General features: G+C 40.8%; 1 protein-coding gene across 2 annotated transcripts in view; it reads left to right on the plus strand.

Annotated features, from left to right (window-relative positions):
* Positions 1-4: 4 nt before the first annotated feature.
* KNTC1 (kinetochore associated 1) overlaps positions 5-25,677 on the plus strand; it is a 102,213-nt gene continuing 76,540 nt past the window's right edge. For both annotated transcript variants that reach the window (XM_035257977.3, XM_078337550.1), the window contains exons 1-13: positions 5-211; positions 2,811-2,981; positions 8,488-8,608; positions 11,021-11,136; positions 15,039-15,117; positions 17,074-17,151; positions 18,278-18,312; positions 18,547-18,657; positions 20,580-20,673; positions 21,622-21,674; positions 22,529-22,644; positions 23,050-23,104; positions 23,918-24,016. In XM_035257977.3, coding sequence (XP_035113868.2) covers positions 2,853-2,981; positions 8,488-8,608; positions 11,021-11,136; positions 15,039-15,117; positions 17,074-17,151; positions 18,278-18,312; positions 18,547-18,657; positions 20,580-20,673; positions 21,622-21,674; positions 22,529-22,644; positions 23,050-23,104; positions 23,918-24,016 — 1,086 coding nt within the window. In that variant the 5' untranslated portion in view covers positions 5-211; positions 2,811-2,852. The remainder of the gene's footprint in view (positions 212-2,810; positions 2,982-8,487; positions 8,609-11,020; positions 11,137-15,038; positions 15,118-17,073; positions 17,152-18,277; positions 18,313-18,546; positions 18,658-20,579; positions 20,674-21,621; positions 21,675-22,528; positions 22,645-23,049; positions 23,105-23,917; positions 24,017-25,677) is intronic.

The raw sequence follows: 25,677 nt of genomic DNA on the forward strand, positions 1-25,677 counted from the left end.
GAACGGAACGGGCGGAACTCAGGGTGGGGCAACTTCTTATTTCGAGTCTAAAGAAATCTTGGTCTCGTCCGGCCGCCGTAAGGGGGTTGGGTCTAGTGTTCTGCCGCCAATTTTAACTTGTGGGATGGAACCCAAAGATTAGAGGCCGTTGTGTGAGTCTGGAAGGGGAACGAGATACTTGAGTGTTCCTCTTTAGTTTCTTCAATTGCAGGTGAGGACGGGGAGCTGCGCTGTGTAGGGAACTGGGGGTGCGTTCAGGACGAAGTAGCTGCAGCCTCTGCTCAGTTCCTATTGTTCTCCCCTTGACGCCGACAGGAGAGAGGTTGTAGTCGGTTTTTGCTGGCGGCGACGTCCAGCGGAGAGCGTTTAAGTGTGGAGGCCTAACTGACAGTGTTTAATCTTGCTAATTCTCTCCTATCCGCGCATCTATTCTGCATTTCCCCGCCAGAGTGATCTCAAAATACGTATCAAATCAGGCCATTAGGTTGCTGAGTTCCGCCCCCACAACCCCTTGCACTGAGAATAAAATTCAGTCTTGAAGTCGAGGTTTATTGGGCTTCACTGGTCTCTCCCTCACTGGTTTCTGCCCTAACTTTGACGCAGCAGCAACGTCAAACGCTTCCGAGCCTCTGAGCCTTTGCACTGTTTCCTCTGCCTACATCACTTTCCGCCTAAGCTTTGCATACTTGACTTCCTGTTATTCAGGGCTCAGCTCAGATGTCACCTTCCCTTTCCAAACACAGCCTTCTTCAGCGACCCCTCACCTCATCCATCTAAGCACTGTTTCCTTAAAATCATTTGCACTTTTTGTAATTGTGCAATTACTTTTTTTTGTAGAGAGGTAGCGTAACAATTAAGATACCTACTATTTTATTTTTGTCCGTTTTTTCCGCAAGAACATAGACTTCGTAATGGCAAAGACATTTTGTGCTTTGTTCACAGCTATATTCCCAGTTCCTGGAAAGGTGCCTGTCACATAATAATTAGGTATTCAATACATGTTTGTTGAATAACTAAAATTGGCAGTTCTGGGCGGTTTCTCTATTTCACAGATGTGGGAAATTGAGACCCATAAAGGTATTGACTTCAACCTGTTCCTCCTTCATTTCCTCTCTCTTACCCAAACACCAGCCACTAAAACTGTTTTCTATTCAAACATGTTTTGTTTCTGTTCCGTTGTTTATGCCCTTAGGAAGAACTCTTCCAACATTTAAAAAACTGTGACCTTCAATTCTCAGCCCAAGTGTTACCTGCTTCCACCAATAACAAATTAGCTAATACCTAGAACTGAATGTTTGCCATGAACCAAGCATTGTTCTGTGGACTTTTAAAACTCAAAACATTGGGAGGCAGAAGCAGGAGGAATGTTTGAGCCCAAGAGATCAAGGCCAGCCAGGGCAAAATAGTAAGACTCTCAAAAAACCAAAAGTAAAAAATAGAAAACTTTCAGTTGGGTACAACTACATTAGTCCCTTGGAATTGGTATCCATGGAAGATTGGTTCCAGGACCTCCCACAGATACCAAAACCCTAGGATGCTTAAGTCCCTGTCAAAAAATGGCATATTATTTGCATGTAACCTAGCAACATCTGCCTGTATACTTCAAATCATCTCTAGATTACTTATCTTGCCTAACACAATGCAAATGTAATATGCCTGTAGGTGGAATCTAGGGATGTGGCACTTATGGATATGGAGGGCCAACTGTATATATATATATATTTTTTTTCCAAGACGGAGTGCAGTGGGGCAATCTTGGTTTACTGCAACCTCCGCCTCCCGGGTTCAAGCAATTCTCCAGCTTCAGCCTCCCGAGGAGCTGAGATTACAGGTGTGCACCATCAAGCCTGGCTAATTTTTTTGTATTTTTAGTAGAGTGGGGTTTCATCATGTTGGCCACGCTGGTCTCGAACTCCTGACCTCAGGTGATCCACCCACCTAAGCCTCCCAAAGTGCTGTGATTACATGCATGAACCACCATGCCCTGCCTGTATATTCCTATTTTACAGATTAGAGAATTGAGGAACGGAAAGATTAAGTGCTTACCCAAGGGCAAGTACCTAGTCATTGTGAAAGAGCACCAAGTCAGAAATTGTTTCTTCTCTGTGCTATCCCTTTTATAGCTATTAAAACATACTTCTAGTAGCACTTATCAAACTAATTGTAATTATTTCATTATTGTTCCCCACCAGTCAAGGATTGTTCTTCCCCTTAGTGTTCTTTTCCCACTCAGACTCCAGATAATATGATTTATGTAAATCTTTGCTTGTTGAGATGGGTAAATGACTCTCCTAAGGTTTCAAGCTTAGTCTTTGGTCCAGAAACCTAATTAATTTTTTCCTTTCCCCTTATCATTTTTATTTATTGTATAAGAATACTATGATAGTATTAATGGACTTTTTCTGAACTTCACCTGGAATCTTATCCTGTGATATCTCAGACAATCTGGCGTCTAAACCTACACTGTTTGCTGCTATATGGATTAAACTTTTATTTCAAATGAAAACTTAGTATAATTTCAAACTAGACTCCAAAGTAATGGAATCTCCAGGATGCATTGGTGATATCAGAATTGTTGGTTTGTGTATGTAAACCAATATTTTGTTCTCTCGTAATCATCATAGCTCTAGTTCCATTTATGTTATTGGCCCAAAGTGTTTAGTGGCCACAGCAGTAACAAGAAGACAACGGTGTCTGTGCATGTTAATGTTAGGCTTTTGTTTTTGTTTTGTGAGTAAGCTTTCTCATTTCCCAAGGAACCAAGTTCTATGCAACAAGATAATTTGGTGTCTAATTTTATGTTGTTACAGGAAAGACAGTGGTTCCTGACTCAGGAAGACAGTCTCAGAAACATGTGGAATGATATTGAGCTGCTAACAAATGATGATACCGGAAGTGGCTACCTAAGTGTTGGTTCAAGAAAAGAACACGGAACTGCTTTATATCAAGTAAATTTGCTAGCGAAGATCTCTTCTGAAAAGGTATTGATTATTACACTGTTTGATTCACAGAAGTTTTACTGAGTGCTTAGTAGGCATAGTAGTTTAGAGTAAATGTTTTGTGAATGAATATAGGACTTCCTCAGGGAATCAAGATTCAGTCTCAGATTGCTAGAAATTCACATCGGAATACCCCCTGCATCATGTCAAGATCAGTATTTTCTTTTTTTTTTTTTTTTTTTGAGATGGTGTTTCGCTCTTGTTACCCAGACTAGAGTGCAATGGCACGATCTCGGCTCACTGCAACCTCCGCCTTCTGGGTTCAAGCAATTCTCCTGCCTCAGCCTCCCGAGTAGCTGGGACTACAGGTGCGCACCACCATGCCCAGCTAATTTGTTTTGTATTTTTAGTAGAGATGGGGTTTCACCTTGTTGACCAGGATGTTCTCAATCTCTTGACCTCGTGATCCACCTGCCTTGGCCTCCCAAAGTGCTGGGATTATAGGCATGAGCCACCGTGCCCAGCCAAAATCAGTATTTTCAAGACTGAAAGATTCATAGCTCCTCTTGATATTTTATGCATACAAAATGTAAGTTGATAGAATATCCACCACTTAGGAAATAAAATGTTACCAATAGAGTTGAAGGCTCTGAGATTCATCCCTGAATCTATGTTCCTCCTGTTGCCTACCAGAGTCAAGCATCCTGCTGAGTATGAGGTTTATCCATGCATTTTTTTCTTCTTTTTTTCTAGACTGCTCAGCAGGATTTTTTTTTTTTTTTAAAGACAGGGTTTCACCATGTTGGCCAGGCTGGTCTTGAACTCCTGACCTCAGGTGATCCGCCTGCCTCGGCCTCCCGAAATGCTGAGATTATAGGCATGAGCCACCATGCCCAGCCTATCCATGCATTTATTTTTACATTTTAACTTTCTTCTGTCAGTAATTGCACCATTCTTGCTTCATGCCTAAAATGTTATTCTTTGCCTTCTATAGAAGGTACTATTAGCTGGGTGTGGTGGCACACACATGCAGTCTCAGCTACTTGGGAGGCTGGTATTTAATTATCTTTTTTTCTCCCCTCCCCTGCCACTCCCCTGCACTCAAATGGATTCTGACAGATAATTCTCTTAGGAAAAAAACCTAGAGTAAAAGGTAGAGCATCCGCTGGGACATTATTCTTAAAGGGTATTAAATTTGTGCTTTTGACTTTTTTTTTAACCGAATGATGGGATTTTAAAAAGAAATCGTTCTTTATGCAGCTTTAAGCTTGTGTCTCTTGGACTGTGCTGCTTTTTTTTTTCTTTTGAGACAGTCTCACACTATTGCCTAGGCTGCAGTGCAGTGGCACAATCTGGGCTCACTGCAACCTCTGCCTCCTAGGTTCAAACAATTCTTTCTCTATTTCCCAAGTAGCTGGGATTACAAGTGTGTGACACTGTGCTTGGCTAATTTTTGTATTTTTAGTAGAGATGGGGTTACACCCTGTTGCCCAGGCTGGTCTTAAATTCCTGTCCTCAAGTGATCTGCTTGCCTCAGCCTCGCAAAGCATGAGCTGGGAGGCTGGGATTACCGGCATGAGCTGCTGTGCCTGGTTTGTACTGCTTTTAAAGCACCATGAATTGTGTTAAAGGCAGTATAGTCCAACAATAAACTAAGATAAACATTAACTGTGTTATGAGTAGTACAAATAAATCTCATTGTATTTTTTGGCATAAAATTTAAAGTATAGCACAATTTCTTTTTTTTAAAATATTTTGAGTCCTTCAAGACATTTGAAAGCACAGTTTCTAAAATGAGGAAATGACATGTTGCAGAGAAGCAGCTTGGCTGGGAGACTCCCACCCAGGCAGGCTGAAGGTATTGAGAGAGACAGACACCCAGAGAGCCAACAGAGTGGATCTATCCTGGGGACCAACAGCCTGAGAGCCTGTGGGGCTTGCAGCTCTCCAGGACTGAAGGCCCTGAGCACAGATTCATCCATGCTTTTATTTGCTCTTTGACAGGTGATTCTTATTAATACACAGCTGTTCTACATATATACATAACTCAGAAATATCCCAGGTAGGCAGCTGTTACCCACCTACGACTAATTACAGACTACAAGGTATCCTCCACAAAGGAGCCATGGGGGCAGGGTAAACTTAATGTTTCTCAACAACATGTCTTTATTTTTTTGGAATTTCTGTTTGATTCTTTCAAGACAGGGTCTCATTCTATAGCCCAGGCTTAAGTACAGTAACGTGATCTTGGCTCATTACAACCTCTGCCTCATGGGTTCAAGCGATTCTCCTGCCTCACCCTCTGGAGTAGCTGGGATTACAGGCGCCTGCCATCATGACTGGCTAATTTTTGTATTTTTAGTAGAGACAGGGTTTCACCATGTTGGCCAGGCTGGTCTTGAACTCCTGCTCAAGTGATCTGCCTGCCTTGGCCTCCCAAAGTGCTGGGATTAAAGACACGAGCCACCGTGCCTAGGCTTTATTTTTTAATATTATCAGGAGCCTTAAAATATGGAAGTGGCTCAGGCCTTTCTTGACATCAAGGCTGCTGTTGAAAAATAATAATGTGTGTGTATAGAGTCTTGGATTCTGTTAGGAACTAAAATTCTATCTATTAGCATGGGGCATATACTTAACACATTTTGAACATCTGCTATGTTCTGAGCCTAATATTAGGCACTTGGACATAAGATGGCATCTTACTCATTCCTTTTAGGATCTTACCTTAATTTTAGGCACCCAGGACACAAACAATTACAAATATTTAGCTGTGCAGGTCAGTATATGCTAAATGCCAAATGAACAGTACAGACAGTAAATGTAGTAGGAATTCAGAAGTTGGAGAGCTCATTGTGGGTTGGGCAGTTTAAAGAACATTTTCTTAAGAAACTATGCATGAGGCCGGGCGCGGTGGCTCACGCCTGTAATCCCAGCACTTTGGGAGGCCGAGGCAGGTGGATCACGAGGTCAAGAGATTGAGACCATCCGGGTCAACATGGTGAAACCCCGTCTCTACTAAAAAAAAAAAAAAATACAAAAAATTAGCTGGGCATGGTGGCGTGTGTCTGTAATCCCAGCTACTCAGGAGGCTGAGGCAGGAGAATTGCCTGAACCCAGGAGGCGGAGGTTGCGGTGAGCCAAGATCGCGCCATTGCACTCCAGTCTGGATAACAAGAGCGAAACTCCGTCTCAAAAAAAAAAAAAAAAGAAACTATGCATGAGCCTGGTGTGGTGGCACATCCTGTGGTTCCAGCTCTTCAGAGGCTGAGGCAGGAGAATTGCTTGAGCCCAGGAGTTCGAGGGCAGCCTGGGCAACAAAGGGAGACCACATCTCTTAAAAAAAAAAATTAAAAATAAACTGCACTTGTTTTGGGCCTTAAAAAAGGGAAGAACAGCCTAGGCAGAGAGAACAGTGTGGACAGAACCCCAGAAGATATAGTGCCGTTCCTTTGTTTTGTTTTTTGAGGTGGAGCTTGCTCTGTTGCCCAGTCTGGAGTGCAGTGTTTCGATCTTGGCTCACTGCAACCTCTGCCTCTTGGGGGTCAAGCGATTCTCCTGCCTTAGCCTCCCCAGTAGCTTGAATTACAGGCATCTGCCACCATGCCCGCCTAATTTTAGTGCCATTCCTTGGTAGCAGTGCCTTTGTGTAACCTTTTACTAGTTGATGAAGCAAGTAAAAGACAAGAAAGAGGCTGGGCGCATTGCCTCACACTTGTATACCCAGCATTTTGGGTGGTTGAGATGGAAGGATCATTTGAGTACAGGAATCCTAGACCAGCCTGGCCAACAAAGTGAAAACCCCATTATATTAAAAAAAAAATTAGCCAGTTGTGGTGGTGTGTACCTGTAATCCCAGTTACTTGGTTTGGGGAGGCAAGAAGATCCCTTGAGGCCAGGAGTTTGAGGCTGCAGTGAGTTATGATGGCATCACTGCATTCCAGCCTGAGCAACAGAGGGAGACCCTGTCTCAAAATAAAAGTAAGATAGAAGAGGGATCAGAATGTTGGAGAATTTTCAAGAATTATACCTGGAGAAGGTGACTTTTGAAATAGTCATAAAATGAGGTGATTGGCTGTATTTTGTCAGGGAAGAATAGGACTGGTTAACATTTATTGAGCATATACTATTTGTGAGGCTCTTTTATTTTTTAAATTGAGTCTCACTTTGTCACCTTGGCTGGAGTGCAGTGGCACAATTTTGGCTCATTGCAACCTCTGCCACCCGGGTTCAAGCGATTTTCCTGCCTCAGCCTCCCAAGTAGCTGGGATTACAGGCGTGCACCACTGTGCCTAGCTAATTTTTGTAGTTTTTAGTAGAGATGGGGTTTCACCATCTTGGCCAGGCTGGTCTTGAACTCCCAACCTTGTGATCTACTCACTTCGTCCTCCCAATGTGCTGGGATTACAGGCATGAGCCACCGTACCCAGCCATGTGAGGCTCTTATAAGCTCTTTACATTAATTCATGTAATCTTTATTCAGGTGAACCTTGTAGGTTTATTATTACCACCTTTTTTCTTTTTTTTTTTTTTTTTAGACAAGAGTCTTGCTCTGTCCCCTAGGCTGGAGAGCAGTGGCACGATTTCAGCTCACTGCAACCTCTGCCTCCCGGGTTCAAGCAATTCTCCTGCCTCAGCCTCCTGAGTAGCTGGAATTACAGGTGCCTGCCCCTATGCCTGGCTACTTTTCTTTGTATTTTTAGTAGAGACTGGGTTTCACCATGTTAGCCATGCTGGTCTCAAACTCCTGACCTCAGGCAATCCGCCCACCTTGGCCTCTCAAAGTGATGAGATTACAGGTGTGAGTCACCACGGCCAGCCTATTATCACTCTTTTACAGGGAGTGAATTGATGCATTTGCCTAAGATCACTCAGCTAGTAAGGAGACTTGAGCTTACTCAACCACTGATCTTTCCGAGTGCTTCCAGACAGCTATGTGTGGGAAGCTCTCGGCAACAGAAACCCAATACTAGAGACTATGATTTGGCTTATCTAGTGTTTTTAAAAAGGTTGACTTAGCTGCCAACATTTAAAAATTAGAACATTTCACATAAAGATCCAGCCTCTATTGATGAATTGGGAGGTATGGCCATGCCAGTGTTGCATCCCCACCGGGCTTCCCGCTGGCTGGTGTGAAGTAGATTCTCTTCTTTCATATCTATAGTGACGTAGACCCTTCAGTTCACAGTTCACCACCATTCCTCAGCCTGGTGTGTTCATGACACCTAGACTGTATGCCAATCTTGATTAATTCATTATGTTAATGCCTGGCTCCTGCAACATAAAGTCAATCCTGAGGAAACAAGGACTTGAACATGAGAATCCTTTGCCCTTCCTGCCCATCCTGTACTGTTTTTCTACATAGGATCCTGGTTGGATTCAAGATATACCGTAAAAAGAAAAACTCAATGATTAATTAGTTAGAGGGGCTAAAGAAAAAAAGCCTGTCAAGTTTTAAAGTGGGGTATTTGGGAATTTGATGATACTATTGACAAGTATTGTTAAACTCATAAAAATGCTTTAATTTTAGTCATGCTTTTCCCTCCCACAGGCCTCATTAAATCCAAAGATACAGGCATGCAACTTAAGTGATGGGTTTATTATTGTAGCAGACCAATCTGTGATATTGCTTGACAGTGTTTGTAGATCACTTCAATTGCAACTCTTCTTTGGTAAGTATAAAGTAATGAAATAAGAAAAATGGAAGTCAAATATATCCGCTGCCAATTTCTACTGGATTGTGTCCTCTTTATTCCATTATTTCTAAGATTTCAAATTAGATCAATTTCAAGTAATTAAACTTGAGTGCCTAGTGCCTTCTTTATGCAGAGCGTTAGAGTCAAAGGACACTGAGATGATCCCATCTCTCAATAAAATCTATGGGGAAATATACATGTAAGGCAACAACTTAGTTTACTTGTTTATGTTGGAATACTGTGGAAAACATGAGCTCATTTATGTTCAAATTCCTGAATCTTGTACAGAGTTTCAGATATTTGTATACTTTTAGACTAGCTCTCTGAAAATCCTTTGACATACTTATAAATTAATTCTTCATTAAGCTAGAAGGCTTCAAGTACATGCAAATGAGGACTTGAGAGTGAATTAAGGCTAGAAACCCCGTTTCTACTAAAAATACAGAAATCACTCCTGTAATCCTGGCACTTTGGAAAGCCCAGGTACATGGATTGCCTGAGCTCAGGAGTTTGAGACTAGCCTGGGCAACATGATGAAATCCTGTTTTCTCTACTAATATACAAAAAAATTAGCCAGACATGGTGACGTGCTCCTGTAGCTCCAGCTCTCAGGAGGCTGAGATAGGATAATTGCTTGAACTTGGAAGGTGGAGGTTGCAGTAAGCCAAGATTATGCCACTGTACTCTTTAGCCTAGGTGATAGATTGAGACTCCGTTTCCAAACAACAACAAATTACCTGGGCATGGTGGCCACTTGTAATACCAGCTACTTGGGAGGCTGAGGCAGGAGAATCGCTTGAACCCAGGAGGCAGAGGTTATAGTGAGCAAAGATTGTGCCACTGTATTCCAGACTGATAGAGTAAGACTCTTGTCTGACCAAAAAAAAGAGTGAATTAAGGGCTAAGTCAGTAATTCTGCTGAGCTTAGACAAAAATATTATGGAAGTTTTTTCTTTCTTGAGTAGAATTTTTGTGTGTGTGTGTGTGTGAGACAGTCTTACTCTATGGCTCAGGCTGTAATGCAGTGGTACTGTCTTGGCTCACTGCAATCTCCACCTCCTAAATTCAAGAGATTCTTCTGCCTCAGCCTTCCAAGTAGTTGGGATTACAGGCACCCACCACGATGCCTGGTATTTTGTATTTTTAGTTGAGATGGAGTTTTGCCATGTTGGCCACGATAGTCTTGAACTCCTGACCTCAAATGACCTGCCCACCTTGGGCTCTCAAAGTGCTGGGATTACAGATGTGAGCCACTGCACCCAGCCATTGAGTTGAATTTTTCTCTTTTTTTTGAGATGGAGTCTTGCTCTTGTCCCCGAGGCTGGAATGCAGTGGCAGGATCTTGGCTCACTGCAGCCTCCACCTCCTGGGTTCAAGCGATTCTCCTGCCTCAGCCTCCTGAGTAACTGGAATTACAGGCACCTGCCACCACGCCCGGCTAATTTTTGTATTTTTAGTAGAGATGGGGTTTCACCATATTGGCCAGGCTGGTCTTTAACTCCTGACCTCAGGTGATCCTCCTGTCCTCAGGTGACCCTCCTGCCTCGGCCTCCCAAAGTGCTGGGATTATAGGTGTGAGCCACCCCGCCCAGCCTTTTTTTTTTTTTTGAGATCGAGTTTTGGTCTTGTTGTCCAGGCTGGAGTGCAATGGCACAATCTCCTCTCATGGCAACCTCTGCCTCCCAGGTTATAGCAATTCTCCTGCCTCAGGTGATCTGCCAACCTCAGTCTCCCAGAGTGCTGGGATTACAGGTGTGAGCCACCACACCTGGTCTTTTATCAGCTATCTCTGTCTGAAAATATGAGCTTCCTGATGGTGGAAATCTTTTGTTACTATTCTCAGATATATGCAAAAGGTCTACAACAATGGTTAGCATATAGTAAGTGCTCAGTAATTATTTGCTGACTGGCTGCATGCAGTGGCTCACATCTGTAATCTCAGCACTTTGGGAGTCAGAGATGAACAATCGCTTGAGCCCAGGAGTTCCAGACCAGTCTGGGTGACATGGCAAAACACTCCCTCTATAAAAAAGCTACAAAAATTAGCTGGCCATGGTGGTATGTACCCGTGGTCCTAGCTGTCTGGGAGGCTGAGGCAGGGGAATAGCCTGACTGGGCCCAGGAAGTCAAGGCTGCAGTGAGCTGAGGTGGTACCACTGCACTTCAGCCTGAGTAAGCAGAGTGAGACACTCTCAAAAAGAAAACAAAACAAAATATTTGTTGATTGAATAAAAGTCGACATTCTTTTTTACTTTCATCGCAACTGTTTTGCAGTATTTAGAAGTATCTTAAGTAATCACTGGTTTTTTAATGACAAAATTTGTATTTTTTTGTATTGAAAATAAGTATTTTCAAAGGAAGAGCATAACTTTGATTTGAAATTTTCAGATACAGAAGTGGATGTAGTTGGCCTTTGTCAAGAAGGAAAGTTTCTTTTGGTTGGTGAGAGAAGTGGCAACCTACATCTTATTCATGTAACATCAAAACAAACACTACTCACTAATGTAAGACCTTGTTATACTTTAATTTTCATTATTTAAATTCTAAAACTCTTGCAAACTATAACTTAACATGTGTTTTAAATTAAAAGAATGTTTTTTTGAGCAATTAAACTTTGAAGGTGTTACCACAGCTTCGATCCCGAGTTCTTGGCTCTCGTGTAAATAGAAATTAATAACAGGTCAAACAGAAATTTTCCCAGGTAAGGTTTAGTAGGCTTGTGGCTCAGGGAATCACAAGGGAGCAGCGTATGGGAAAGGGATCCCAGTGCTTGCTCCCTGAAGGTCTTAGCTCTTGTAATTTTGAGGAAGCTGAAGTGAAAAAAGGAGTGACTTGTAGGCATATAGAGGCAGGGAACTTTTAGCACCTGTGAATTTTGATAGCATGCTTTTTCCTGTGTTGTATGTCTCATTAGCATGTTAAATCTCCATCCCTGGGTGTGATTTTTAGCATCATAATTGGGTTAAAATGAGGAACTATTCAGTGAAAGGCTGGATTCCATCTTGTCTCCAGCTGACTGGATCTGGTCAGATTCTTAGCAGGACTGCTGGAGTCCCACTTTAGTAACCTTGGAAGATAGTCAGGTTTTTATTAGGAATGCTAGAGTCCCACCTTAACACTTTGGGAGAAGTAACTCCAGGAGACAAACGGTTAGGTTCTTGTACGGTTGGGAATTCAGCTTGTTCAGCTAAGTCAGGAGGGAGCAGCTTTCTGCTGTGTGACTTGGGTCAGCTTGTTAAGGGAGGCAGGGAGGTAGAAGAGGGAATGCCCAGGCATATGAAGCCTTTGGGGTCTTGGTTACCATGTCTTTTGCCTGCCAGGATTCAGTTTCTTCCTTGTACTGAAAGCTATTTTAAATTAAAAGAATGTTTTTTTGAAAAATTAAGTTTTGAATGTGTTACCACAGCTCGGATCCCGAATTCTTAGCTCTCATGTAAATAGAAATTAACACCAGGTCAAACAGAAATTTTCTCAGGCCAGGTCTGGTAGGCTTGTGGCTCAAGGAATCACAAAGTAGCAGCCACAAAGGTATTTAGTATGCTTGTCTAAAATAGCTTTCCATTGTAAAAGCAAGATGTTTGTGACTTTCTCAGTGTTGGTTCCCAGGTGGGTAAAAAAAAAAGCAAGATGTTTGGAATATAGGCAGAATTATTGCTAATGATAGTTGATAACTCTAGAGTTTAAAGAATAAAATCTGGGATTACAGGAGTGAACCACCATGCCCAGCACAAAAAAATACTTTAGTGCTGAAAAATGCTAATGAGCACCTGAGTCTCCAGCAAGTCATAATCTTTTTGCTGCTGGAGAGTCTTGCCTTGATGTTGATGGATGCTTACTGATCAGAGTAGTGGTTATTAAAGGTTGAGGTGGCTGTGGCAATTTTTTAAAAGAAGACAACAGGGGAACGATCCAAGATGGCCGATCGATAACAGCTCAGGATTGCAGCTCTCAGTCAAAGCGCAGAGAACTAGAGGACACCACACTTTCGGACAAATTCTGGTTGCTCACGGAGCAGAAGATCCCCAGTGGAGGAACCACACGGGTTGCCAGCGCGACTCTTGTGGCCGGTGCAGCGGGTTCGCTGGCACCTCGGCGCAGCAGCTCTTGGAGCAGAGTAAACAGGGCCAGCTCCCCTTCTGACCGAGGTTTGGAGGACCCACACGGGTCTCCAGCACAACTCCGGCGCAGCGGCTGTGACGGCACCTCAGCGCGGCAGCTCTCGGCGCCAAGTAAACGAGACTGTTTCCCCTTCTGACCGAGGTTTGGAGCCCGGGGAAGGCAGAATCGCCCATTACGGACACAAGAAGGAAGCCAGACAGGAGAATCCTGGGCAGAAAAGCACCATCAGTCTTAACGCCGCCATTCTGGCCCTGGGAACTAACAACTTGGACGTCCACTCAAGAGACCTAATCTGAAAGTTGGTAATTTCAAAGACGACAGGAGGATAAATTTACAATGATGGGAAGAAACCAGCATAAAAAGGCTGAGAATACTCAAAATCAGAACGCCTCTCCCTCTAAAGATGATCACATCAACAATGGAACAAGGCTTGACGGAGAATGAGCGCATCCCAATGACAGAATCACTCTTCAAGGAATGGCTAATAAGAAACTTCTGTGAGTTAAAAGAACATGTTGTAGCCCAACGTAAAGAAACTAGGAACTTTGAAAAAAGGTTTGACGAAATCCTATTGAGAATAGACAACTTAGAGAGGAATATAAGTGAATTAATGGAACTGAAGAATACAATACAGGAACTCCGAGAAGTATGCACAGGTTTAAACACTCAAATTGTTCAAGCAGAAGAAAGGATAACAGAGGTCAAAGTCCAACTTAATGAAAGAAAACAAGAAGACAAGATTAGAGATAAAAGGATAAAAAGGAATGAGCAAAGTCTCCAAGAAATGTGGGACTATGTGACAAGACCAAATTTACGTTTGATAGGTGTACCTGAATGCGACGGAGAGAATGAATCCAAGCTGCAAAATACCCTTCAGGAAATTATTCAGGAAAATTTTCCTGACCTAGCAAAGCAGGTCAATATTCAACCCCAGGTAATACAGAGAACACCACAAAGATATTCCTCAAGAAGAGCAACCCCAAGGCACATAATCGTTAGATTCACCAGGGTTGAAACGAAGGAGAAAATACTAAGGGCAGCCAGAGAGAAAGGTCAGGTTACCCACAAAGGCAAGCCTATCAGACTTACAGCAGATCTCTCAGCAGAAACTCTACAAGCCAGAAGAGAGTGGGGCCAATATTCAACATCCTCAAAGAACAGAACCTTCAGCCCAGAATTTCATATCCAGCCAAACTAAGCTTCACAACTGAAGGAAAAATAAAATCTTTTATGAACAAGCAAGCACTCAGAGATTTTATTACATCCAGGCCTGCTTTACAAGAGCTTCTGAAAGAGGCATTACACACAGTAAGAAACAACCAGTATTAGCCTTTCTAAAAATATACCAAAAAGTAAAGAGCACCAACATAAAGAAGAATTTTCATCAACGAATGGATCAAACAGCCAGTTAACATCAAATGGCAGTAACCCTAAATTTAAATCGACTAAATCCCCCAATCAAAAGACATAGCCAAAACCCAACGGCATGTTACATCCAGACCTGTTTCACATGCAAGGATACACAAAGACTCAAAACAAAGGAATGGAGAAAGATTTACCAACCAAATGGAGAGCACAAATAAATAAATAAATAAAAAGCAGGAGTTGCAATTCTCGTAGCGGATAAAATAGATTTTAAAGCAACAAAGATATAGTGGTAAAAGGATCAATGCAACAACAAGAGCTAACGATCCTAACACCCAGATACATAGAGACTTAGATTCAATGAGACAGAAAATTAATAAGGATATCAAGGACTCGAAGTCAGATCTGGAACAAGTAAACTTAAAAAATATTTATAGAGCTCTCCACTTCAAATACATAAAATATACATTCTTGTCAACACCACATTACACCTACTCATAGGTTTAAATGAAACATTGATTGGCCATTGTTAATACCCATTTTTTTTTTTTCAGAATAAAGCAATATTTCCGTTCACCCTCCCTCTCTCTCTTCCTCTTTCTTTCTCTCCTTTACTCATTTTTTTTTTCTTTCCTTCTCTCAAAAAAAGAAATCAACTTGTAAACCTCTAGATCCAGGTTGGCAATGTCTCTCTCATTGCTTGAATTCCTTCCCTCCCTTCCCTCCCTCCCTCCCTCCCTTCCCTCCCTTTCTCCCCTCTTCCTCCCTTCCTTCCTTCATCCCTTCCTTCCTCCCTCCCTTCCTCCTCCCCTCCCTTCCTGCCTTCCTCCCTTCCTCCTTCCCTCCCTAAAATAAATAAATAAAATCCTTGATTGCATTTTTCAGTGTTTAATTTTATTATTTGAAATTAATTTGCATTTAGGCATTTGTTCAGAAAGCTAATGATGAAAATCAGCGGACTTACCAGAATCTTGTCATTGAGAAAGATGGTGCAAATGAAGGTAAGTTTTCTTGAATTTTTTTGAATGACTTTTTTTTTTTCCCCACATGGAGTCTTGCTTTGTCACCAAGGCTGAAGTGCAACGGCCAGTGTCGTGATCTTGGCTCACTACAGTCTCCCTCTCCTGGGTTCAAGCGTCTGCTGCCTCAGCTTCCTGAGTAGCTGGGATTACAGTCATGTGCCACCACACCCAGCTAATTTTTAGATTTTTAGTAGAGATGGAGTTTCACCATGTTGGCCAGACTAGTCTTGAGCTCCTGACCTCAAGTGATTTGCCCACCTGGGCCTCCCAAAGTGCTGGGATTATAGGCGTGAGCCACCACACTCAGCCTGAATGACTTCTGACTAATACCCAATCAAAATTCAAATTTGTAGTTAATAAATTATATGAATTCATTGTTATGCTACCTACTTTTTTTTTTAGAATGAGTTTCACTCTTGTTGCCCAGGCTGGAGTGCAATGGCACTATCTCAACTCACCGCAACCTCTGTCCCCTGGGTTCAAACGATTCTACTGCTTCAGCCTCCTGAGTAGCTGGGATTATAGGTGTCTGCCACCACACCCAGCAAATTTTTTATATTTTTAGTAGAAATAGGGTTTCACCATGTTGGCCAGGCCGGTCTTGAACTCCAGACCTTAGGTGATCCACCTGCCTCAGCCTCCCAAAGTGCTGGGATTACAGGCATGAGCCACTGTGCCCAGCCATTTATGTATTTTTTATACATTTTTTTCCTATTAATTTAATTAATATTGTAGGAAACAGTTTTAAATTTTATTTCTTTTTAGAGATTTAAATATATGCTTTTCCTAAATATAATATTCTAAATTTATTTTTAAAGTTTTGAGATTCCTATAGGTTACCAAGGAGACATTATATTCTTTTAAAATGTGTTTCTGGGTTTCAGTGTATTTATGATATTTTTATTTTGACAAATGTTAACTGGGCCTTAGTTTATTTTAATATGTCTGAGATTTTTGTTTCTGGCACGTGAAGATTGTTGTTTCAATGAAATTTCAAAAGAAGTTATCAGTGTTTTTGCAAATAACTTACTAGTTCTTTGTAAATAAGTTTTATCTGTGACATTAATATTTGATGATTAGCATTTAAATGATCAGGCTGGTGTGGTGGCTCACATCTGTAATCCTAGCACTTTGGGAACCTGAGGTGGAAGGATCACTTGAGTCTAGGAGCTTGAAACCAGCCTGGACAACAGAGAGAGACCTCCATCTTTATAAAAAATAAAAAATTAGCCAGATGTGTTGGTGTGTGCCTGTAGTCCCACCTGTTCAGGAGGCTGAATTGGGAGTATCTCTTGGGCCTGGAGGTTGAGGCTGCAGTGAGCTATTATTGTACTATTGCACTCCAGCCTGGGAGATAGAGTGAGACCCTGTCTCAAAACAAACAAAGCCAGGCTCAGTGGCTCATGCCTGTAATCCCAGCACTTTGAGAGGTCGAGGTGGGTGGATCACAAGGTCAGGAATTCAAGACCACCCTGGCCAACTTGGTGAAACCCCATCTCTACTAAAATTACAAAAATTAGCTGGGTATGGTGGTACGCGCCTGTAATCCCGGCTATTCAGGAGGCTGGGGCAAGAGAAATGCTTGAACCTAGGAGGTGGAGGTTGCATTGAGCTGAAATCACACCATTGCACTTCAGCCTCGGCAACAAAACGAGACTCTGTCTCAAAAAAAAAAAAAAAAAAATTCAAATTAACATATTTTTAAGGTAGTTTCAAAGACTGTTTGTATCTGCCCGCCCGCCTTTCTGCCTGCCCGCCCGTCTTCTTTCCTTCCTTCCTTCCTTCCTTCCTTCCTTCCTTCCTTCCTTCCTTCCTTCCTTCCTTCCTTCCTTCCTTCCTTCCTTCTTCTTTCTTTCCCAAATTCAAATAGACACTGGTTTAAATTTTATATCCATGTGCCTTTTAAAGAAACTGCTTCTGACTTTATTTCAATAGGTATCTATTATATGCTGCTTCTTACATACAGTGGATTTTTTTGTATTACAAACCTTCAGCTTTTAAAAATTCAACAAGGTAAGTAATGCATTGTATGCTTATTTTTTTGCAGCAATATTTACTAGTTTTATTAAGTAATTAGTAAATTTTTAAGTCCTCTCTTTAAGCTTATTTTAATTGTATTCAGTGATAATTGAGTATATACTTTTAAGTAGTCAGAGTACACTTACTCTCCTCTATTAGAGCTGTAAAAGTATCTGAATAAATGTAATTTGAGTATGGCCTTCAAGAAGTTTACAGCTTAGCTGGGGAGACAAGATATATGCTAGCACAATAATAAATGCTTTTTAATGTGGTGAATGAACCTGGAAATGGAAATGCCTACGTAGTGTTAATAGTGCAGAACAATAATGTATAATATGTTTTAAGCTAGTAGTCTGGACCATTTGTCCCTCTGAGCCAAGTGAAATTATTTGAGGAATTGATTTGGAACAGATACTTAACTAACATTTTATTTTATTTATTTAATTTTGAGACAGAGTCTCTTTCTCTTGCCCAGGGTGGAGTGCAGTGGTGCGATCTCTGCTCATTGCAACCTCCGCCTCTCATGTTCAAGTGCTTATTGTGCCTCAGCCTCCTGAGTAACTGGGATGACAGGTGTACACCATTACACCTGGCTAATTTTTGTATTTTTAGTAGAGGCAGGGTTTCACCATGTTGACCAGACTGATCTTGAACTCCTCATGTCAAGTGATCTGCCCGCCTTGCCCTCCCAGAGTGCTGGGATTATAGGCGTGAGCCACCATGCCCAGCCTAAATGACATTTTAAAAATATTGATATGCCAGGCCTGTGCTAGGTCTCGGGTATATGACAAGATTGAAGATATGTTGTTTTCCATAGCTTAATGATGGAGCTGGGAAAGTAAGAGCTATTCCAAACTGTAAGAAGTGCAGGAGAGTTGGAAGAGGGAGAAGATCCTCTAAGTAGGAAGTGAGGTGGTAAGGGGAGGTACGGAGAGGCACAGGCTGGTACCCTGAATATAACATGTCATAGTTTGTGTATTTTGGTCAGGGGCAAAACTTGATTCTCAACAGTGTTCTTTGAACTAAATTGTATTTAATTTCACCTTGACATAAAAGATGTGTCTTGTATTATTTTGTAGATTAATACGATAAATTTAGCCTGCTTTCTTTTTTAATGCAGCCATTGAGAATGTAGACTTCAGGACAGCAAAAAAGGTAAGAAAATAAAGCCATATTGTCCTCTTAAAGAAATCACATTTAGTGTAAATGCAGGAGTGTATTTCTGTACATAATTGGTCTACTTCTTGATATTTTAGGAATTATGACATTTTAATAACATTTTTATTTAAAAATACATTTATAACTGATTGATATAAATTGATTTTAGTGATTTTTGTGGAACATAAATATATATTACATATGACATTCTTATTGTTTCTAATTTTGCAGTTACAAGGTCAAATCAAGTCCAATTTTATTTCTACGGAAAATTATCATACTCTTGGTTGTCTCAGTCTTGCAGCTGGAGATTTAGCAAGTGAAGTCTCCGTGATAATTGGGGTAATTGTTTTTTATAAAGTTTTGTTTTTTGTTGCCTAAAGTATTTCTCACTAAAATGTTGCTGTTTTGGTTAAATTATGAAATAATTTGTAACATATAACAGAAACAAGGAAATTATAAAATTAAGGTAATCAAAAATAACTCAATAAATAATTTTCTGTCATGGAAAAAATACTGCATTTTTACTTTCCTTAGATTTTACCTGAAGTAAAGCATTTCTTTTAATTCTGAGAGCAGACAAAAACGACAGAAAATTAAACCAAAAAATTCCATTGTCATAGTACCTATGACTTTGTCACTAATAGAAAAACAGCACATTATTTCAGCTGTCTTGAAATAATGTTTACACATCACTACTTCAAAATTATGGTTGTCAAAGTTTATCTAAGTGTAGTTACTACCGGTGACATACAGGGACTGCCGATTCTACTGCTTTTTGTTTTTTGAGGTTTTTGTGGGCTGTGTTTGTAAATGAAAGAAATTCTTTTTCAGATGGAGATTAGCAAAAAATATGTAAATTTTTTGCCCATCCAGCTTCAAAGATCCCTTGAATCTTTTTGTTTATTTATTTATTTATTTTTTGAGACAGCGTTTCGCCTAGGCTGGAGGGTAGTGGTACTATCTTGGCTCATCCATCACAACCTCTGCCTTCCAGATTCAAGGAATTCTACTGCCTCAGCCTCCCAAGTAGCTGGGATTACAGGCATGTGCCACCATGCCTGGCTAAGTTTAAGTAACATTTGATTATTGGTATGTCACTTCCAGTAACCCTGATCATAATTTCTTTGAATTTGGGGAAAAATGCATAATGTTATATTCAAAGAATAGGCAAAACTCAATATAATTACAACATTTGCAACATTTTTACTTGCCAAATATATATCTTAAGAAGTAGTGTGCCATGGTATGCACCTGTGGTCCCAGCTACTTGGGAAGCTACTTGGCAGGAGTATGAATGAGTCTGCACTAGCTCTGGTGACCCCTATGATCATGCCACTTCACTGCAGCCTGGGCAACATAGTGAGATTACCATCTCTAAAAAAAAAAAATCAAAAAGAGAGAAAAGAAGCAGTCACATTTCCACATTGTACATATCTAATTTAACATTTCACCACAGTTTCAAATAATTTAAAATCAATAATTATAAATTTTTTTCTAAATATTTGTGGTATTTTAATCAAAATATTCATCAAAGACTATATTTTAATAATACTGGAAGAGGTCTGAAAGTTCACTGCATGTCTTTAGTGCTGGTTGCCTAAATATGCCAGTTCCTCAGTAAATATTTTTGTAAGATCTGGCATGGCGGCTCACACCTGTAGTTTCAGCATTGTGAGACAATGAGGTGGGAGGATTGTTTGAGTCCCGGAGATTGAGACCAGCCTCAGCAACATAGGCAGACCCTGTTTCTACAACAGATAATGAATTAGCCAGGTGTGGTGGTGCTCAAGGGTGTAGTCCCAGGTACTGGGGAGGCTGAGCTGGGAGATTTGCTTGAGCCCAGGAGTTTGAGACTACAGTGAGCTGTGATTGCTTCACTTCCCTCCAGCCTGGGCAATGGAGTGAGACTCTCTTGAATTTTAAAATAAAATTGCAATAACCATTAATTCTTTTTTTTAATGCATAAGAGGTTTAAATGTTGCCCAGGCTGGCCTCAAACGCCTGACCTTGCCTCCTCACACATCAGGACAACTGGCCTGAGCCACCAAGCCTCCCAATAACCATGAATTCTAATAGTACACTGTTTTTTTTTCATTCTCTTCTGAAACCATGAGAGGAACTAGAAGATAAAATTTAGATAAGTTAGAATATGTAAATATATTTTGAAATTAGTAACCTATAAAACTTACAGGTTTCTACTTTGAGGAGGCTCAGGTCTAAGAATGAAATTTGCATTTGATGTGCTGTGTTCATTTTTTTAGGGAACTGGTAATTATGCATTCTCAAAATGGGAACCAGATTCTTTCAAGAAAGGAATGACAGTTAAGAACCTTATTGATGCAGAGATTATCAAAGGTAAGTTAATGAAATTGCTTTAGGCAATTATTAGTGAGTTTTAATTTTTATGTCAGTGTACTTAGGCTGACGTATAGACCATTTTACCCTACCGCTCTTTGAAACAAGCCAGAATAGTCTGATGGTTGTTCATATACAGAACTATTCTTGACATGTTACAGTTGTTACTCTTCATTTAGGGAGGTTTTACTTTTTTTTTTTTTTTTTTTGAGGTGGAGTTTTGCTGTTGTTACCCAGGCTGGGGAGCAGTGGCGTGATCTCGGCTCACTGCAACCTTTGCCTCCTGGGTTCAGGCAATTCTCCTGCCTCAGCCTCCTGAGTAGCTAGGATTACAGGCACGCGCCACCATGCCCAGCTAATTTTTTGTATTTTTAGTAGAGACGGGGTTTCACCATGTTGACCAGTATGGTCTCGATCTCTTGATCCACCTGCCTCGGCCTCCCAAAGTGCTGGGATTACAGGCTTGAGCCACCGTGCCCAGCCTCGCCCCCCCGACTCCTGAGAAGAAGTCTCCCTCTGTCGCCCAGGCTGGAATGCAGTGACGTGCTCTTGGCTCACTGCAACTTCTGCCTCCTGGGTTCAAGCAAATCTCCTGCCTCAGCCTCCCAAGTAGCTGGGATTACAGGCATGTGCCATGACGCTTGACTAATGTTTTGTATTTTTAGTAGAGCCGGGAGTTTCACTGTGTTAGCCAGGATGGTCTTGATCGCCTGACCTCATGATCCACCTGCCTCGGCCTCCCAAAGTGTTGGGATTACAGGCGGGAGCCACTGTGCCTGGCTGGTTTTAACATTTTAGTGATCACCTAACAGAAATAGAGACAGGAATACATGAAAATGGGAACTAGTAATTATGTAGTTTTGCCTTTCCGTAAATATGTTAGTTTACTGTTTAGATATATGAAACATTGAAATAAAATCCTTAGATATCTTATTTTCTCTTTTGTAGGTGCAAAGAAGTTCCAGCTGATAGACAGTCTACTTTTTATTCTTGATACTGATGTATGTTTCTTGTTTCTCATTTAATGTTTTTACATGATATCATGTTTTACAACAAAAATGTTGTCAGACTTACAAAGGCAAGGGTTTTAGTTAGAGTGTATTACTATCTTCTGTACTATGTTTTATTTCAGTATATGCATCAAAAAGTTGATCCTGAAATGTAAATTTTTTTTTTTTTTTTTGGAACAGGGTTTTGCTCTTGTTGCCCACGCTGGAGTGCAATGGGACTGTCTCAGCTCACTGCAACCTCCACCTCCTGGGTTCAAGTGATTCTCCTGCCTTAGCCTTCCAAGTATCTGGGATTACAGGTGCCCACCACCATTCCAGGCTAATTTTTTGTATTTATAGTAGAGATGGGGTTTCATCATGTTGGCCAGGTTGGTTTCGAACTACTGACTTCAGGTGAGGCTGGTTTTGAACTCTTGACTTCAGGTGATCCATCCACCTAAGCATCCCAAAGTGCTGGGATTACAGTTGTGAACTACTGCACCTGGCCTACATGTCTTCCTAATGATTAAAAATGTACATTTCAGGCCATGCGTAGTGGCTCACACCTGCAATCCCAGCACTTTGGGAGGCTTAGGTGGGTAGACCACCTGAGGTCAGGCATTCAAGACCAACCTCGCCAACATGGTGAAACCCAGTCTCTACTAAAAATGTAAAAAATTAGCTAGGTGTGGTGGTGGGCGCCTGTAATCCTAGCTGTTCAGGAGGCTGAGGCAGGAAAATTGCTTGAAACCAGGAGGCGAGGTTGCAGTGAGCCAAGATTCCACCACTGCCCTCTGGCCTGGCGACAAGAGTGAAACTTCATCTTAAAAAAAAAAAGACATGTAAATGAAATGTCTTTATTTCAGAACGTGCTGAGTTTATGGGATATTTACTCTCTAACTCCTGTATGGAACTGGCCCTGTCTTCACATAGAAGAGTTTCTTCTTACTACAGAAGCAGATTCTCCTTCGTCCGTCACGTGGTACGTTATGACTATGGCTAGTAGTCATTTCCCTTCTGTTAGCACCAAGTTTCTTGTCGTGTTTTGTTCAAATTATTTATTATGTTCTGCATTTTAAACAATACTCAAACAGTCTGACAGAGTTAAGACTGATTTATTGTTTGGAAAATTCATTGGGAATAAGTAGGCAATATGAACCTCCAAGTGAATGTGTTAGAAACTATCACTGGTGAATAAACATGCAGAAATGGAATACAGTGTCTACTACAATGTACGTTTTATTTTTTATGCAAGAGTGTCACTTTAACTTAGTTTACTATGTCTTGCAATTGGCAAGGCATACTTTTTAAAATTGACAGATGACATTATATGTTTTTATTGTGTAAAAGCTTATTTGAATTATTTAAAGCTTCTTTTATCTTTTAGGCAAGGAATAACGAATCTCAAATTAATAGCTCTGACAGCTACAGCTAATAAGAAGGTATTGGAAAATTTTATATCATGTCCATATTGTGTGTTAGAAAAAGCATTAGCTAATACAAAATTAAATGTTAAATAGTACAGCATATTAGCTCTTAGTTCACGCGAAACTTGACAATCAGAAATAGTCCTGCAGAACTTTTTTTTTTTTTTAAAGACGGGGTTTCACCATGTTGGTCAGGCTGGTCTTGAACTTTCTACCTCAGGTGATCCGCCTGCCTTGGCCTCCAAAGTGCTTGGATTACAGGCGTGAGCCACCACGCCCGGCCTAGAACTCTTTTTTTCCCATTTAAAATAAAAAGTTATAAATCTTGACTGATTTTTCTTTTGAGAGGAGAAACTCAAATAAAATAAATCATACAGTAACAAACTTATAAATGCTTACTTTTTGCATGTAGCTTTATACTGTGTGTTTTATTTATTTATTTATTTAGAGACAGAGTCTCACTCTTTAACCCTGACTGGATTGCAGTGGGCAATCTCAGCTTACCACAACTTCTGCCTCCAGGTTCCAGCAATTAACCTTCCTCAGCCTCCTGAGAAGCTGGAATTACAGACGTGCACCACCACACCTGGCTAATTTTTTTGTACTTTAGTAGAAATGGCATTTTGCCATGTTGCCCAGGCTGGTTTCAAACTCCTGCGCTCAGGCAACCCACCTGCCTCAGCCTCCCAAAGTGCTAGGATTACTGGCATGAGCCACTGTGCCCCACTGCTCCCATGTGTTTTAATCTGCTCTTAACTGTGAAATGTTGTTTTGTGTTTGCAGGTTTAAATTGATCTGCTAAATTAATTGCTCTGCTATTTTTCTTAGATGAAAAACCTCATGGTTTATTCATTACCTACAATGGAAATACTATATTCTTTGGAAGTATCTAGCGTTTCTTCTCTGGTCCAAACAGGAATTAGCGCAGTAAGTTTATTTGCATTTTAAAGTATATTTTTAACTGCTTTTTTCTTTATCCAGTATCTAATAAGGGATCACTGAAAGCTAAGCATTAGTGGAACCTAGTGGAAACCTGGATAAGTCTCAGGTTTTTAACTATATTTATTAATAGAGATTCTCAAATATAATTATTTGTCCAAGGTAAGTCATCATATTAAAAAAAAAGAAAAAGGGCCAGGCGCCATGGCTCACGCCTATAATCCCTGCACTTTGGGAGGCTGAGGAGGGTGGATCACGAGATCAAGAGATCTAGACCATCCTGGTCAACAAGGCGAAACCCCGTCTCTACTAAAAATACAAAAATTAGCTGGGCATGGTGGTGCGTGCCTATAGTCCCAGCTACTTGGGAGGCTGAGGCAAAAGAATTGCTTGAACCCAGAAGGCGAAGGTTACGGTGAGCTGAGATTGTGCCATTGCACTCCAGTCTGGGTAACAACAGCGAAACTCCGTCTCAAAAAAAAAAAGAAAGAAAGAAAAGAAAATTAATCAAATAAAACACCAGTCATCTGCTTATTCTTTCTTGTTTCTCTACAGGAAGTATAAATCATAATGGGAGGTGGAGGCTATATGTAAACCTGCTCTTACATATTTATGTAACCAATTTTCGTATTTATGTAACTAATTTGCGTATTTTAAAAAGTATGTAACACATTTCTTTCATTTTTTATACACACACTGTATTTTTCCAAGCCATTTAGAAATTACTTGTAGACATCATGACCTGTCATGCCTAAATCTTCAGCAGGTATCTCCTAAAAATAAGGACATTCTTATACAATGCAATTATCACACTCAAAAAATGTAACATAAATACAGTACTATTTATTATAAACTCTTCTAGATTCAAATTTTACCAATTGGGCCAATTACTTTAATGCTATATTTTTTCTTATTCATGATCTGTAGGGAGCCAGCCCTACATCACCTGTAGGTACCCCAAGTTCGGTGGCAATAAAGGAATGAGAAAAAGACAGATTAAGAGTGACAGTGGGACCAGGGGGCCATCAGTTTATTACTTTGGAGGAGGCAGTGAAGGCCCAGAGCTCTGATCATCCACACTATTTATTGATTACAGTCACTTTGATCTATAGAGTAGGGTTGAAGTGATGGTGGAATGACTCAGTGAGCCGGAACTGATGTGTCATTCTAAGGATTGATAACAGCGGTGGTTTAGGAGTTTCACAAAACAAGAACATTTGGTTATCTTTAGCTTATTATCTATGTACAGCTGATGGAACACGGGCCTTACAAGAAGCCTACAAGTCTGGCTATGTCATAGTGCTACGAAGGGGTTTTACATCCTTGAGCACAATATTTATGGTAACAGAGACTAGGTCACCCTGCACTGGAACATGAGGCATGGAGAGGCTTTCCTCCTCAGAGGCCTCCTGTGGCCTTCCACAGTTTGTTATTCCTTGTTTATATGTTACTCATAACCAATTTAGGCACTCTGTAAGTCCTTTCTCCTTTGCTGCTTTTCCCAACAATGATCTAGTCAAGAATCACTCATCAAATTTAGTTGTCATGGTCATGTGGTAGTCTGATGTAGAACAGTTCCCTAATTGTTTTTTTGAGACAGAGTCTTGCTTTTTTGTCCAAGCTATAGTACAGTGGCACAATTATAGCTC

The sequence above is a fragment of the Callithrix jacchus genome, chromosome 9 (genome assembly GCF_049354715.1).
Source record: "Callithrix jacchus isolate 240 chromosome 9, calJac240_pri, whole genome shotgun sequence".
NCBI lineage: Eukaryota > Metazoa > Chordata > Mammalia > Primates > Cebidae > Callithrix > Callithrix jacchus.